A 14,748-nucleotide genomic window follows, 5' to 3' on the forward strand; every position below is an offset into this window, starting at 1 on the left:
ACCTGTTCGGCAGGGCCCTGGCACCCCTGCAGTCTCTGGGCTCTGCTCTTTAAGGGCCAGGGAACAGCAGGAGAGTACCAGGGCAGGGGTGGACCCTGCATCTGGGTGCTCCTGTAGCCAGTGCATGGACGCCAGCAGGAGGAGGGGCGGTGGTCAGGCCACTGGCGCCGCATGGATTCCACACTGCCTGTCCGGGTGGCTTCCCTGGCCTTTGGCATCTCAACAAAGGGACTACAGGTCCAGGGGCGGAGTTGGCTGGCCGCTCTGGCACCTGGCATCTTCCCTTTGTCCCCGCTCATCAGAAGAGTGACCTCTTGTGGGCATTCATGGTCACTGCATGTGGCTTGATCCCTGCCCACAGTACCAGCCAGAAACATCCTCCCCTTACCCTGAGAGGGGCCAGGACCTGTCCCCGTCCTAAGAAGTCGCGTTCCATGGTGGCTGACCTTGTCACCACCCAAGGGAGGGCACCTCTGGGCCCCTGGGTCTGAAGGTCCCTGACGACACCCTGTGTGGGGCCCTCCCTGCTGCCGGGCACAGCCTCCTGCAGGTGGAGACCACGCTGGGGCAGGGTCGCACAGTTGGCATGTGTCTGTGGCACCATGTGGGTTACAGGCGTTAATCCTACACTGATGCAGGCGTGCAGGCCCGGTGGGGTCAGTTCCCCTAGCAGGAGGGGGAGGTTGAGGGACCTGCCCAGGGCCACGGCACCCTGACCACTCTAGGAAGAGCTGGTGTTGGTGTGAGGTGGTTTTAAAAGTGTTTTGGTTTTTTTTTTCCTTTTGCAAGGTGGAAGCTGAGCCTGTTACGCCACAGTGCGGCCCCGTGTTGATGCCCTTCCTCCTAGGGAAATCCTGCCTCAGAAGCCCCAGCTCACAGTGGATGGGGCCAATTGGGGCGACGCTGGCTGAGGGTGGGCCCCAGGACAGGGAGAGGACCCCGGCTGGGCCCACCTTCGTTGCTCTGTAGAGACAGCAGCGACCTTTAGTCCAGCTCTCTTGTGGAAGCCGAGGGGAGCTGGTGCAGAAGGCTCAGGGCAGCTGAGCAGATGGCCTGCGACCCCGTGGCACCGCCTGGAGGGCACAGGCATGGAGCTGACCTTGGGGCTGCGCGTAAAGCCCTTGAGCTTTCCAAGGCCTTTGCGGGTGGCACTGGGCACTGTTACGTGGGCAAGAAGCTGCCCAGCTGATGTCCAGGGTGGCCAACGCCGTGCCGTCCTCTGGCGACGGCTGGGGTACGCTGCCCCCTGGGCTGAGCTCATTGTCGTGAGACTCACGGCGAGCCGGAGGCAGAGTGGGCCTCCCCCGGGCTGTCCACGCCCACCCTTGGGAAACGCCCTGCTGAGGACCCCATCAGGCCAACCTGTGGATACCACAGGCTTGCTGACGGAAGGCTGTGTGACCTGAGGCCCACCGTGGCCGTTGTCCCCAGAACTCAGCCACGCCGACGGTGCTCGCGGCAGGAGCTCGCTGGGGCTGTGTCCACACCCCTCAGTGCCCTGTGGGGGCTGTCTCGGGGTTACCCGCTGTGCTGTGTGGCTGCATTTCACTCCCAGGATGGAAAACATTAGTGAGGAAAAGAGGGGTGTGTGGGGCTGTGCCAGGGGACTGGAGGCCACGGGCAGCCGATGGGGAAGGAAGGGGCCGGGCCGGGGAGGGGAGCCCCGTGGATATTGGTGGGTGGCCAAGGTGAGGCAGCCCGGATTCTCCAGGGCCGCGTGGTCCCCAGGAGCCTGCGTACCGAGGGAGCCGTCCTTGAGTCCACGGCCCCCAGCAGGGCCTCGATGTCCCCTGTGCTGTGCAGCAGCATCCACACCCCTCCAGAGGTGTTAGCGGCGGAAGGGCAGGTCACACGAGCAGCTGACAGGCGAGCTGCCCGCGGCGTCTGGAGACACCTCGTGGACTCCCAGTCTCTTGCTGGGGACAGGCCTCCTCCAGATGTCGAGGCGACCCTGAGACATCGGCACGCAGAAATTCAAGGCCGAGGCAGGGAGTGTTGGTGTGGGGAGGGACGTGGTTAAAGAGGAGGTCAGTCCTGGGACCTGGTGGTGTGTGTGTGTGCAGTGTACACGTGTGTGCTGAGCCACACAGTGGACACCTTTTGCTGCTGTCCTCACATGGCTGCCCGGGTGACAGAGGGCCGTCAGTGGGCAGGACCACAGGCTGGGGCCGGGACACCAATCAGGAAGTTGGGTCTGATGTGTGTGTCTAGGCTTCACAACCCAATACGTGGCCCAAGGCAGTGGGGGCTGGGGACAGCTCACCACCTCGGAGTTCCTCTCCTCTGTTCCCAGCATTCCGGTTCCGGACGCCACGGGCACAGGACACGAGTGGACGCAGGACACCAGCAGGGAGGCTCTCCTAAGCAAGGTGTCTGAGAGTTCAGACAGAATGCCAGCACGCATCCCAGAGGCTGGGGAGGGGGTGATAGAGGCCCAAGGACAGCTGACCACTGTCTGTCCCGGGCTCCGGGCCACACTTGTTTCCATGGTGCCGTGATGGCCAGAGGATGACAATGGCGCCATGTCCCCGCAGGCTGCAGCGGGCTGGAGCAGGGGAAGGCCAGCACGCTGGCGTTCCACGGGCGCCCGGAGGAGGGTGCCACACCGTATCCATGCTGCAGAGATCGGGACGGAAGGGTGACCATGACCCCAGCGATCCCACACGGCAGAGGTAAGGGGCTGAGGCAGCACCTCAGAGTGCCTGCAAGGGCAGCCCGCAGCAGGGGCAGCCTGCAGCAGGGGCGTCCCGCAGCAGGGGCGTCCCGCAGCAGGGGCAGCCCGCAGCAGGGGCGTCCCGCAGCAGGGGCAGTCTAGGGCCGGCTGGGAGCACTTGTGGACAGAAGTCTGTGGGGGAGCCGTCCCTCGGACTTTCCCAACGTGCCGCTGGGACAGGCTGGCTTCAGAGAGACCCCAAAGTGTCCCCAAGCGACACTGAGAACTGCAGCTTTTGTTTAGATTAAAAAAAATTTTTTTTACTAACGGTTTATTTATTTGAAAGGCAGAGTTATGTAGGAAGAGGGGGAGAGAAAGAGACCTTGCATCTGCTGTTTGACTCCCAAGTGGCCAGGCTGGCACCCAGGTGCCAGAGCTGCTTCTGGGTCTCCTAGGTGGGTATAGGAGTTCTTGGGCCATTTTCTGCTGCTTTCCCAGGTGCACTGGAAGGGCACTGGGTAGGAAGCAGAGCAGCCGGGACTTGAACAGGCGCCATATGAAGTGCCAGTGTTGTAAGTGGTGGATTTCAGTTTCTAAACACTGCGTTTGGCTTCAGGCACAGCACTTGGACTGGTGGACTCCTTTGCTACGCGAGGGTGCCTGGGGATAACAAAGTCACCCCAAATCAAAACTCCACACGTGGGCGTGCTGTGCTTTGGGAGTAATGCCGGCCTCTGCTGTTCAGAAGACACAAGGAGGGAGTGGGGTCCCCTCCTTGGCAGGGCTCGGGGAGGGAGCCCTGCTCTGTGCACTGCCTGCTGGCAGCCGCGGCGCTGTCCTGCTGGACAGGAGCTGGCTGGCTGCTGCCGACCACCACGGAAAGAACAGCCAGGCATACGAAAAGGGCTTAATGGTTGGGGGAACCACGGCCACGGCTTCCCTTCCCCAGGCAGCAGACAGCCGTGGAGTGGGCTGCAGAGACGGGAAGGGGCTTTTCAGACTCTCCCTGACTGGACGCCCAGACGGGGGTCGCCTCGGCCCTTGGTGGTGGTGGTGGTGGGGGGTGTGCCTCTCCCTGTGCAGCGGTGGTCTCCCCGCCTGAGGGGCCCGCCAGAATCCCGAGGCGCACTCGGCCCTTCTCCGGCTCCCGGGGCAGCCATCACCGTCCACCCACGGGACAGTTCCTGCCATGGGCTGCAGGGGAGCAGGTCCTGTCCTCCCCAAGGGCAGCTTCAAGTCCGTGGGAAATGTCCACCTGGACCCAAGGTCTGGAAAGGCCGCACGCCCCTGAGGTCCGCACCCCCGGCCTCTGGCTGGGCTGCCCGTGACCCCGGGGCCTCCCGCCGCTCCACGGGGGAGACCCTGAAGCAGCGCTCTCGTCACCGGCTGTCACTGCGCTTCCCAGAAACCACCCTCAGTGGACGCCCACGGGCGAGGCGGACACGAGGGGACGCGCTCGCCTCTGCCCTGTTTCTCCTTGCAGCGGATGGCGACTGCAGCGGCGGCGGCCCGCGGATCCTCCGGCCGGCGGCGTGGGAGCGGTGAGCGGCCTTCCCGGTCCGCCCTCGCCCGGCGCGCACCGTCGGCGCAGGCTTCTAGAAGGCGGCGTCTGATTGGCCAGCCGGGGGGCAGGCGCTGCGGCGGGGGAGCGCTGTGAGGGGGCGGCCGAGGGGGTCACTGGGTGTGAGGGGGCGGCCGAGGGGGACACTGGGTGTGAGGGGACGGCCGAGGGGGTCACTGGTGTGAGGGGGAGGCCGTGGGGGACACTGGGTGTGAGGGGGAGGCCGAGGGGGTCACTGGGTGTGAGGGGGAGGCCGTGGGGGACACTGGGTGTGAGGGGGCGGCCGTGGGGGACACTGGGTGTGAGGGGGCGGCCGAGGGGGACACTGGGTGTGAGGGGGCGGCCGAGGGGGTCACTGGGTGTGAGGGGACGGCCGAGGGGGTCACTGGGTGTGAGGGGGAGGCCGAGGGGGTCACTGGGTGTGAGGGGGCGGCCGTGGGGGTCACTGGGTGTGAGGGGGAGGCCGTGGGGGACACTGGGTGTGAGGGGGAGGCCGTGGGGGAGCTTGCGCTCCGGCAGCCGCACTGGGCGTCGGCGTCCACGTCCTGCCGAGGGGCGTGCGTCATGGCGCAGGGTCGGGGCTCCCAGGAGTGCCCGGGCTGGGACCCCTGATGCCGCCCGAGTCCACGCAGGACAGCTGTCAGTTGCAGTGGTTGGCACTGTCAGGAGTGGGCCTTAGGACGTGGCCGGAAGCAGGTGTGGTCCCTGGCCGTCTCTCCGTGTGTCTCCTTCATGCCGGCCTCCCGTGGTGACCAAGGCCCCTGGCAGGGCCGCGGGAGTGTCCCGGAACGGCCGCAGGGCAGCGGGGCTTCTGGTGCGTGAGCCACAGCCCCGGTGTCCTAAGAGGGGCCTGCTTGGAGTGCAGACCCCGGCCCGTGTGTTCCTGGGCCAGCAGGAGGGGCGTTGAGTTCAGTGACCCCCGCTATTATTTAAGTGAAATACGGATACTGGTAGTTGACCCAGGGTGTGGCACAGAAGCCCATCCGTGCCCGTGGCCTCCGTGTCGCGAGCACTCTGACCCGTCACTGTTGGGCAGCTGAGCTTTGCGGAGACCTCCCTGGGCGCAGCCTTGGGGTGGGGGGAGAACCCCGGGGCTTCCGGGCACCCCGCTTTCTGCATTTCATCTGCGCAGTGCCCCAGTCGGCCTGGCAGTACCCAGAGGGCAGCGCCTGTCGTGTCCTGCCGGTGACGGGAGGTTGGGCAGAGCCCCGTGGCTGGCGTGCCCCCTTCCAGGCAGGGTCTGGTGCCAAGTCTGTCCCGGGGCTGGCTGGCCTGGAGCCCCTGTCCCGCCGGGCCAAGTCTTCCTGCTTCTTTCCCAGGAGGGGCGCGCTGCAGACCCTCAGGAGGGACGCGTGCGTCTCCGATCCCTTGGTAAGGAAGCGGGGTGTCGGGCGCCACGCAGTGCAGTGTCCGTGTGGGTCCCCTGCCCCCGAGGGCCCCACCGCAGCGGGCTCCCCTCTTCCGGCGGGTGGCCTGCTGGTGTGGGTGTGAGCTGCAAAGCCCTGTGCGGTGACTCAGAGCCCAGCGTGGCTCTGTGTGCCCCAGGGCAGCCGGCAAGGCTCGGCAGTGTGCAGCGGGCAGCTGAGACTTGCTCAGGGTTACGGGGTACACGTGGCAGCCCCCTCGATGCTGCCCCGAGGGCCTCCCCACGGCCGGCCTGTGAGCTGCTGTGGGCAGTGGGCAGCATGGCGAGTGGTCCCTTGCCTGGCGCTGCGGACGCACGGTCACGTCCCCTGTCCTCTCCCTCTCGCCCAGCTGTGCCACGGCCTCCGGGATGCCCACCACGAGCCCTGCTGCTGTGCGGGCCGCGTCGCATCTGGCCGCCTGCCTGTGCCCAGGGCCCAGGCCGTGCTGCCCTACTGGGTGCCTTTATCCCTGCAGCCCCGGCAGCAGGTAGGTGCTGACCCAGTGGGTCTTTGGTGTCTTGATGGACGTGCTGGGGTGTCACCTGAGGTGTGCATGGTCTAGGAGCGTTGTTTCAGCATTTCTGGAAGACTCTGTGAGGACCTGGATGTGCACATGGTGTGTGCTCACGGGAAGTGTGCCCGGCCAGCTTTGCCACCCCACGGCGTTCTGCCATCAGAGCTTCGCTGCATCTCGGAGTTTATGTAAACGGAAGTGCATATGCCTTCTGTCTGGCTTCCGGCACGCCGCATGGCCGGGGTGGTGCCCATGGCGTGCCCTCCTGACGGCCGGTGGCTTCTGTCCACCTGTGACCGTGCCCAGCAGGGCTGCTTGGACTTTGTGGACAGCGCTGGATGGAGGCCTCAGTTCTCCTTGAAATATCCACGTGGGGGCAGGGTGGCTCCCATGATGGTGCAGACTGAATCTTCTAAAAAGGCGGCCAATGGCGTTTGCAAGCGGCGACCCTGACTCCTGCCAGGAGGGGAGGAAGTCACAGCTTTATGGCCGCCTGGCTGGGTACCCTCTGCGCCTCCACCCTTGGGATGGAAATCTCGCCCTGCCTCCCGGCGCTCCCGGGGCACATGCTGCCACGTGCCATGCCTGGGCACGGCGGCCTGATTGCCAGGCTGGGTCCAGCTGAGCAGCCCTGCAGCAGGACCGCGTGTCTCTGGTCGTGGAGCCCTGGCTGGCCCCCGCGTGTTCTCAGGGCAGTGCCAGAGGTGACCCGGCAGCAGGAGCCAGCCTGCCATTCCTGACACAGAGGGCCTCAAGTCCCGGGGCGCTAGGAGGTTGGGGCTCCGTCTCTGTCTCCCCGCCCCCCGGCCGCCCCCAGCTCTCAGACCTGCGCAAGGCCTCAGGAGGCCTGAGGGTGAGCCGAGCCTGTGGGGAGGGTGGCAGCTGCGCCCTTCCGTGCCTCCCACTGGGCAGCACGCCCCACGGCTGTAGGTGTGTGGCCCTCGTGGCATGCTTGCTAGCCCGCGGCAGGAGGAAGGGAGCTTTCCCCGGAGTCCTGGGACTTAGCGTGCGGGGAGGGGCCTCGGGGGCCGGGCTTCACTGGGGGGAACACCGCATGGGCTGTGCCCACACCTCCAGGAGGGGCAGGCGCTTGTGGCACAGGAAACTCGTGCTTGGGGAGGAGAGGGTGAGCAGCGGCTGTGCGGGACAGGCATCGTGCAGAGAGGGGCCCAGCTGCCCGCTGCCCGCCGCACGAGGCCCTCCGCCAGCCCTGTGTAGCCATGAGGAAACATGGTGCGCTTTGGCCGGAGCTCGAGCTGCCCTGAGAGGGCATTCCGCGGTCTTCAGTGAGTGCCTCCAGTGCCTGGGTCAGCAGCGAGGCAGCTGTCCTGGAGGGCGGACGGAGCGGCTGAGGCGAGGGCAGCAGGTGGAGAAAGCTGTGATGGAGGCGCTCAGCCGCCCGCCAGGGGCCTCTCCTGGAGTGGAGGTGGGCTCTCGTGTTGAGGGGCAGCGGACTGGAGCCGGCCACATGGAGGGGTGGGGCTGCCCCTGGCTGGTGGGGACCACGGGGTGCAGGAATGTCCTTGTGGGTGCAGCCAGTCGGGGCTGTGTCTGTGTGGCATCCAGTAGACCGCCAGGACGCTGGCGAAGCCCTCCTCCCAGCGGGGGACATTGAGCCAGAGTCAAGGCCACACCAGGAGAGGCTGGACTTTGTGCCTCCCGCCTTGGGGTGGGAGCCGGTGCCCCTTTGTCGGGGGGGGGAGGGGAGACTCGGCTCTCAGCCCGGTCCCTGGGCCGATGCTGAGAGGTGGCTTGTTGTTGGAGGCGAGGGCACGGCCCCATCTGCCCTTGAACTCTCTCCCCCTCTCTGTTAGATCCAAAAGATGCTGCAGTTTCTTGTCTCCCAGACCTTGAACTCACGCCCTTGCCTGTGCCACTGCTTCAGGGTCCACTTCCCTGTGTCCAGGAGTCAAGTGCTGCTGCCCTACTGGGTGCCCCGCATCCTGAGGTTTGCGAAGAAGGTAAGGAGGAGACCAACAGACGGCAGTGAGGGGAGTGTGAGGCCTCTCGGGTGCCCAGGGAGGACCCCGCAGAGCTGTGCGCAGGAGGCCGGGCACAGAGGAGGCCAGTCGGCCCTTAAGGGTGCCGGGGGTTCCGGGCTCTCTGCGGAGGACGGCTTCTGTAGCCGTGGCTGATGCTTGCTTGCCCTCCTTCTCTTCCCTGCCCCTGCCTCTCCCACCATCCCCTGCCTCTCCCCCCATCCCCTGCCTCTCCCACCATCCCCTGCCTCTCCCACCATCCCCTACCTCTCCCACCATCCCCTGCCTCACCCACCATCCCCTGCCTCTCCCATCATCCCCTACCTCTCCCACCATCCCCTACCTCTCCCACCATCCCCTGCCTCTCCCACCATCCCCTGCCTCTCCCCCCATCCCCTGCCTCTCCCCCCATCCCCTGCCTCTCCCACCATCCCCTGCCTCTCCCATCATCCCCTGCCTCTCCCCCCATCCCCTACCTCTCCCACCATCCCCTGCCTCACCCATCATCCCCTACCTCTCCCACCATCCCCTGCCTCTCCCATCATCCCCTACCTCTCCCACCATCCCCTGCCTCTCCCATCATCCCCTACCTCTCCCACCATCCCCTGCCTCACCCATCATCCCCTACCTCTCCCACCATCCCCTGCCTCACCCATCATCCCCTGCCTCTCCCACCATCCCCTGCCTCACCCATCATCCCCTACCTCTCCCACCATCCCCTGCCTCTCCCATCATCCCCTACCTCTCCCACCATCCCCTGCCTCTCCCATCATCCCCTACCTCTCCCACCATCCCCTGCCTCTCCCACCATCCCCTGCCTCTCCCACCATCCCCTACCTCTCCCACCATCCCCTGCCTCTCCCACCATCCCCTGCCTCTCCCACCATCCCCTGCCTCACCCATCATCCCCTGCCTCTCCCACCATCCCCTGCCTCTCCCACCATCCCCTGCCTCTCCCATCATCCCCTGCCTCTCCCACCATCCCTTGCCTCACCCACCATCCCCTGCCTCTCCCACCATCCCTTGCCTCACCCACCATCCCCTGCCTCTCCTACCATCCCCTGCCTCTCCCACCTCTCCAGGGTCCTGAGGTTGTGGTCCCTGGCTCCGGCTGGTGTGGAGGCAGGTGGTACGAGAGGGGGGCCCAGGCAGCCAGCCCTCAGATCCTGTCCTCTTTCTCAGGCCCTTGCTGACCGTCATGGCTCTGCCTCCCAGGAAGTGACAGCTGGGGGTCTGCCCGGCCCTGCCCCTTCTCCCCAGGCCCCCCTGGTGTGGGGTCTGCCCGGCCCTGCCTCTTCTCCCCAGGCCCCCCTGGCAAGCTGGGTGGAAGTTAGGGGCTTGTTTCTCTGTCCCCACCTTTCCAGTTGCTGGCTCCCCAGAGGCAAGGCCCAGTGCACCTCTGAAGGAGAACCCGGGCTTGCCTTCTGGAGGGACACCCAAGCTGTCTGTCCTCTCCTCCTGGAGGGTGCCCAGGCTGAGGAGCCACCCGTGTGTTTGCCTTTCAGGTGGTGAAAAGGCAGTGGAGTTTTAGGGGCCTCCAAGGTAACTCAGCACATGTGTGTTCCCTCTGCTCCCCAGGAAAGGGGAGACTTGTGACTGTGACAGTGGGGAGGGTGGGTTCACCACACTGTGCCTGGCGACACATCTGCCCATACCCTGTGTCCCTGGGGAGCCTCGGCGTTGTTTGCAAGTGGGCTTGGGCAATGTTGCTGATGGTTTCACAAGAAGCTGTAGGCTCCTACGATTTCTGTCACTGGGGGGGGGGTGTACTTCTAAAGCCCACAGAAACATGGAAGTAACAGATAGTTACTTGGGTGCAAAGTCTAGTACCCGTATGCTCCCCATATGTGCTGTCTACACCCGTGTGGTTGCAGACTGCAGTGTGACATGCGTGTACGCTCCCTATATGGTGCCTTCCTGTGTTATTTGTGGCTTCAGAACATGATAGGCTGACTCACGTGTGTTCCCAGCATACTATTTGTAGTTATGCCAAGGCGTATTCATAGGTGGGGCCTTCAGAAAATCCATGGGAAATGTATGTCAGTCAGCAGTGAGCAGGGTGGCAGTGGGCGCAGGGCAGGGTCAGGGGTCAGAGGGAACGCCTAGGGGCAGCACTGAGGAGTGCCCAGGAAACGGACAGCTGCCCACACTGCCTCTTCGCGGCCAAGAATCAGCACCTTCTGCTGATACGAAAGGTGCCTGGTTAGTGGCAGTGTAAATTGTTCACCTCTGTGGGATTGGGGATGTTTGGGGGATCAGACTTCCCTATGTGTGTCCTGTTCACACACACACAAATAAGCCCACGCGGCCAGCAGCTCTGGGCGGTGCCAGCCTCTGTGTCCAGGATGGCTCTGGGACCATGCCCTGGGCTCACAGCCATGCTTCTGCACCTAGAACGGCCCCTGGACTTGCGCCCTTGCTACAACTGCTGGAGAGTCTGCTGCAGCGGGCGCCTGCTGCTCGAGTGGCAGCAGCTGCAGGCCCTGTGCCAGGACGAGCTGGAGACCCCTGGGAAGACAGGCAGCCCCCCGGACTCCCTCCTGCCTGTCAGCTTTACCTTCCTGGCCTGCCTGCAGACTGTGCTGAGGGCCATTCGGTGAGCAGGGGCTGGGGGCTGGGGGCTGGGGGTGGCTCCGGGCTCACCGCCCAGGGGACCCCCAATTCAGAGGACATTGGGGACTGGGGAGCGCGGGGCTTGGGACCAGCCACAGGTACCACTGCAGTTGGGTGGTGCTTTTAGCACACAGACCTGCTTGTGTGTGTGTGTGTGTGTGTGTGTGTGTGTTAAAGGATTTATTTATTTTTACTGGAAAGGCATGTGTACAGGGAGAAGGAGAGACAGAAAGATCTTCCATCCACTGGTTCACTCCCCAAATGGCCAAGCGGCCAGAGCTTAACCAATCTGAAGCCAGGAGCCAGGATCTTCTGGGTCTCCCCTGCAGGTGCAGGGTCTCAAGGCTTTGGGCCGTCCTGGACTGCTTTCCCAGGCCATAGGCAGGGAGCTGGATGGGAGGGGAGGAACTGGCTCCCATGTGAGTTGCTGGGGCTTGGAGGTGGAGGATGAGCCGGATGAGCCAGATAAGCCATTGAGCCAGCCCCTCCCCCTTTTAATTTTTTTCTTCCTTTTATTATTTTTATTTATTTGGAAGGGTACTCTTCTGGGGGTGGGGTGGGGAGAAGAGAGAGAGAGCATGAAAGGGTTTCATCTGTTGATTCGCCTCAGCAGCCGGGGCTGGGGTAGGCTGGGCTGGGCGCCTGGATTTCCATAGGTCTCTCACGTGGCTGACGAGGACCCGAGAACCTGGGCTGTCCTCCACTGCTTTCCCTGGCTGCATTAACAGCAAGTTGGGGTGGGAGTGGAGCAGCTGGGACTCAAACCTGTGTTCACACAGGCTGCCAGGGTTGCAGGCAGTGCCTTAACCTGTTGTGGCACAAAGCCAGCTGTGTTCTTGCTCCTCCCATGTAGTCCACAAACAATCCAGAAACATCGCAGAGGTTGCTGAGGAGGTGGTTGTGTCTTGAGGCCCGCCCACTTTTCTTGCATGTTCTGTTCTCAGAAGAAGTCCTGATCCTGAGACGGGAGCTCTGCTTTGGAAGGCCTTTCCCTGCCGTGTGAGGCCCCTGGACCCCTCGCCCCCAAAGCCAGTGTCTTGCTCAGGTCCCCCTGAGCCAGGTGTCCAGGGCCGCCACATGAACCAGGTGTCCAGGACCGCCCCATGAGCCAGGTGTCCAGGGCCACGCCCTGAGCCATGAGCCAGGTGTCCAGGACCGCCCCATGAGCCAGGTGTCCAGGGCCACGCCCTGAGCCATGAGCCAGGTGTCCAGGGCCACGCCCTGAGCCATGAGCCAGGTGTCCAGGGCCACGCCCTGAGCCATGAGCCAGGTGTCCAGGACCGCCCCATGAGCCAGGTGTCCAGGGCCGCGCCCTGAGCCATGAGCCAGGTGTCCAGGACCGCCCCATGAGCCAGGTGTCCAGGGCCACGCCCTGAGCCATGAGCCAGGTGTCCAGGGCCACGCCCTGAGCCATGAGCCAGGTGTCCAGGGCCGCCCCATGAGCCAGGTGTCCAGGGCCACGCCCTGAGCCATGAGCCAGGTGTCCAGGACCGCCCCATGAGCCAGGTGTCCAGGGCCACGCCCTGAGCCATGAGCCAGGTGTCCAGGACCGCCCCATGAGCCAGGTGTCCAGGGCCACGCCCTGAGCCATGAGCCAGGTGTCCAGGGCCACGCCCTGAGCCATGAGCCAGGTGTCCAGGGCCGCCCCATGAGCCAGGTGTCCAGGGCCGCCCCTTGGAACTGTGGCAGGCCCTTGGTCACCCGTGTCTGCTGGGTATGTTGTATTCTCTGCCGGGGCAGCCAAGAGAACCTTACTTCCTCCTTCTCCTCCTCCTCCTCCTCTTCCTCTAGTACCCCAGCCAGACTTCTCCCCGCGCCTCCATCAGACTTCTGTGGAAGTGGAATTGGGAAATCCATGGACACAGACGCCTGGCAGTGGGAGACCTGTAAGAGTGTGCTGACACACAACACACAGTCCTGACGTGTGAACAAGCACCTCGGGTTCCATGTCTGTCTACAGTCAGAGAAAGAATATTCTAGAAAATGGCTAGTGTCTGAACACGGTTGTCTGGGCTTCTGGCTGGTCACAGCAGGAGGTTAGCTCCCTCCTGGTCACTTTGTCATGGCTGGAAGTGGGTGCGTGTTTACCCGTGAGTTTGGTCCTGGAGTGGGACAGATGTGTCACGTCTGACTGTGTGCTGGCCAGCAGTGCTGTGGGGACATCCGTGTGCAGACCCCCTACCCTCGGCAGCCTCTCCGGGGGGTGCACGGCCTTTGAACCCGGAAGAACCTGAAGAGCAGCCAAGGGACTTTGCTTTTTGTTTTTCCCAACTTGTGTGAGATCTGGTTTGTTCGCACTCTGGGAGGGACAGAGAAGGAGCTGGACTGAGAGAGGAGGGCCGGCGTGCTCGCAGGAGGCAGGCCCCAGCAGGTGCAGAGCAGCGGGTCTGACGCTGGGGTAGGAGGCTCTGGGGGCTCACAGGAGCGGGGGTGGGATTTCCACCCTCTCCCCTCGCACAAGGAGCTTGTGGGTTCTGGGGTTGGAGGTCTCGGCCTGTGATGCAGGGACCCCCACCCTCCCTGAGCACAGTGGGGAGCCCCGTGCCACCCTCTTCCACTCAGGGACCCACCCACCAACAGGGGCCGGCCAAAGGACAGGTCTGCTAACTGTCTTTCTCTTTCCAGGCAGTTATTTTGGGTTTGAAGTTGGACCTGAGAACATCCGTGGCAGCCGCCTGCTCAGGAGCGGTCCCCGCTATGGACGGCCGTGCGCACCCCGGACCCAGCGGTGTTTACACTCTGGCGCTTCTCCTGACGAGTCTGAAGTCTGTGAGGTCAATAAATGTGTTTGTCTAAGCCGGCGGCCCTGGCGGCCTCTGAGTGTCCTTCGCTCAGGAGGGCTCGTGCTCCCTTGCTGGGCCTCAGGAGCCTGTCTCAGTCGGTGCCTCACCCGCGGGCCTGAGGCCAGCATGCTGGGGAATGGGGCCCTGCTGGGCCCGGCCGGTGTTCTGGGGACGACAGGGCATGTGGCTTCCAGGAGCCGGAGGTGTGTGTGAACTGGTTGTGGAGACTGAGTTATTCAGATATTGTTAGAAGGCTGCCACCTCGGCCCGGAGGGTCCTGGGCACTGTGGGGACTGTGCAGCTTCTGCCTCGGTCCTGGAGGGTCCTGGGCACTGTGGGGACTGTGCAGCTGCCACTTCTGTCCTGGAGGGTCCTGGGTGCCGTGGGACTGTGCAGCTGCTGCCTTGGTCTCAAAGCATGCTTGGGACCACAGAGAAAGCGGGGCTTGGCGGTCTCTCCCTCTAGGCCCTTGGAATCCCCAGTTTGCATTTGTGTCTGGATCGTGTAATTTGGAAGGCAGTTACAAAGCAGGATAGAGAGAGCTGCATTCGCTGGCTCACGCCCCGCATGGCTGCAGAGGTTGGGCTGGGCCAGGCATTTCCGTGTGGGTGCAGGGCCCGAGGACTTGGGTGTTTGGTGTTGTTTTCCCAGACACGCTGGCAGGGAGTTGGATTGGAAGCAGAGTAGCTGGGGCTTGAATGGGCACTTGTAGGGCCCCAGCACTGCAGGGACAGCTAACCCTATTAAGCCAGAATTCCAGCCCCACTTTCCGGACTCTTCTAGTGGAGGAACTATGCACTGTGCACTCCTCTAGGTCTGCTGTTTCATGCAACACTCCAGAAAGGATTGATTGATTGCTTTGCTTTCATTTTAGAGGTGGAGTTAGAAGAGCTATGTCTTCCACCTGCTGGTTCTGTCCACAAAGGGCTGCAATTGCTGGGCTGGGCTGGGCCAAAGCCAGCAGCCTGGACATCCATCTGGGTCTTCTTCGTGGGTGCACGGGCCAAGGACCGGAGACATCCTCTGTGTGTTCCTCAGACACACTAGCAGGAAGCTGGGTGGGAGGGGGAAACACTAGGACTTGAACTGGTGCCTATAAGGGATGCTGGCCCTAGAAGCAGGCTATTAGGCCCCTGTGCCATGTGGCTGGCTGGCTGCTGTGCCATGTGGCTGGCCCGTGTGCCACATGGCTGGCCTCTGAGCCCTGTGACTGGATGCTGTGCCATGTGGCTGGCCCCT

At 63.8% G+C, this 14,748-nt stretch overlaps 1 protein-coding gene across 1 annotated transcript; it reads left to right on the plus strand.

Moving 5' to 3' along the window:
• The first annotated feature begins 2,644 nt into the window (after nt 1–2,644).
• C16H16orf95 (chromosome 16 C16orf95 homolog) lies at nt 2,645–13,383 on the plus strand. The gene is made up of 8 exons (XM_058674811.1): nt 2,645–2,672; nt 3,879–4,194; nt 5,534–5,585; nt 5,970–6,107; nt 7,949–8,095; nt 9,619–9,655; nt 10,508–10,709; nt 13,352–13,383. Exons 1-8 carry the CDS (start codon nt 2,645–2,647, stop codon nt 13,368–13,370), a joined length of 939 nt encoding a protein of 312 aa, XP_058530794.1. The 3' UTR covers nt 13,371–13,383.
• Nucleotides 13,384–14,748: the final 1,365 nt, after the last annotated feature.

Source organism: Ochotona princeps, chromosome 16, assembly GCF_030435755.1.
Source record: "Ochotona princeps isolate mOchPri1 chromosome 16, mOchPri1.hap1, whole genome shotgun sequence".
Lineage (NCBI taxonomy): Eukaryota > Metazoa > Chordata > Mammalia > Lagomorpha > Ochotonidae > Ochotona > Ochotona princeps.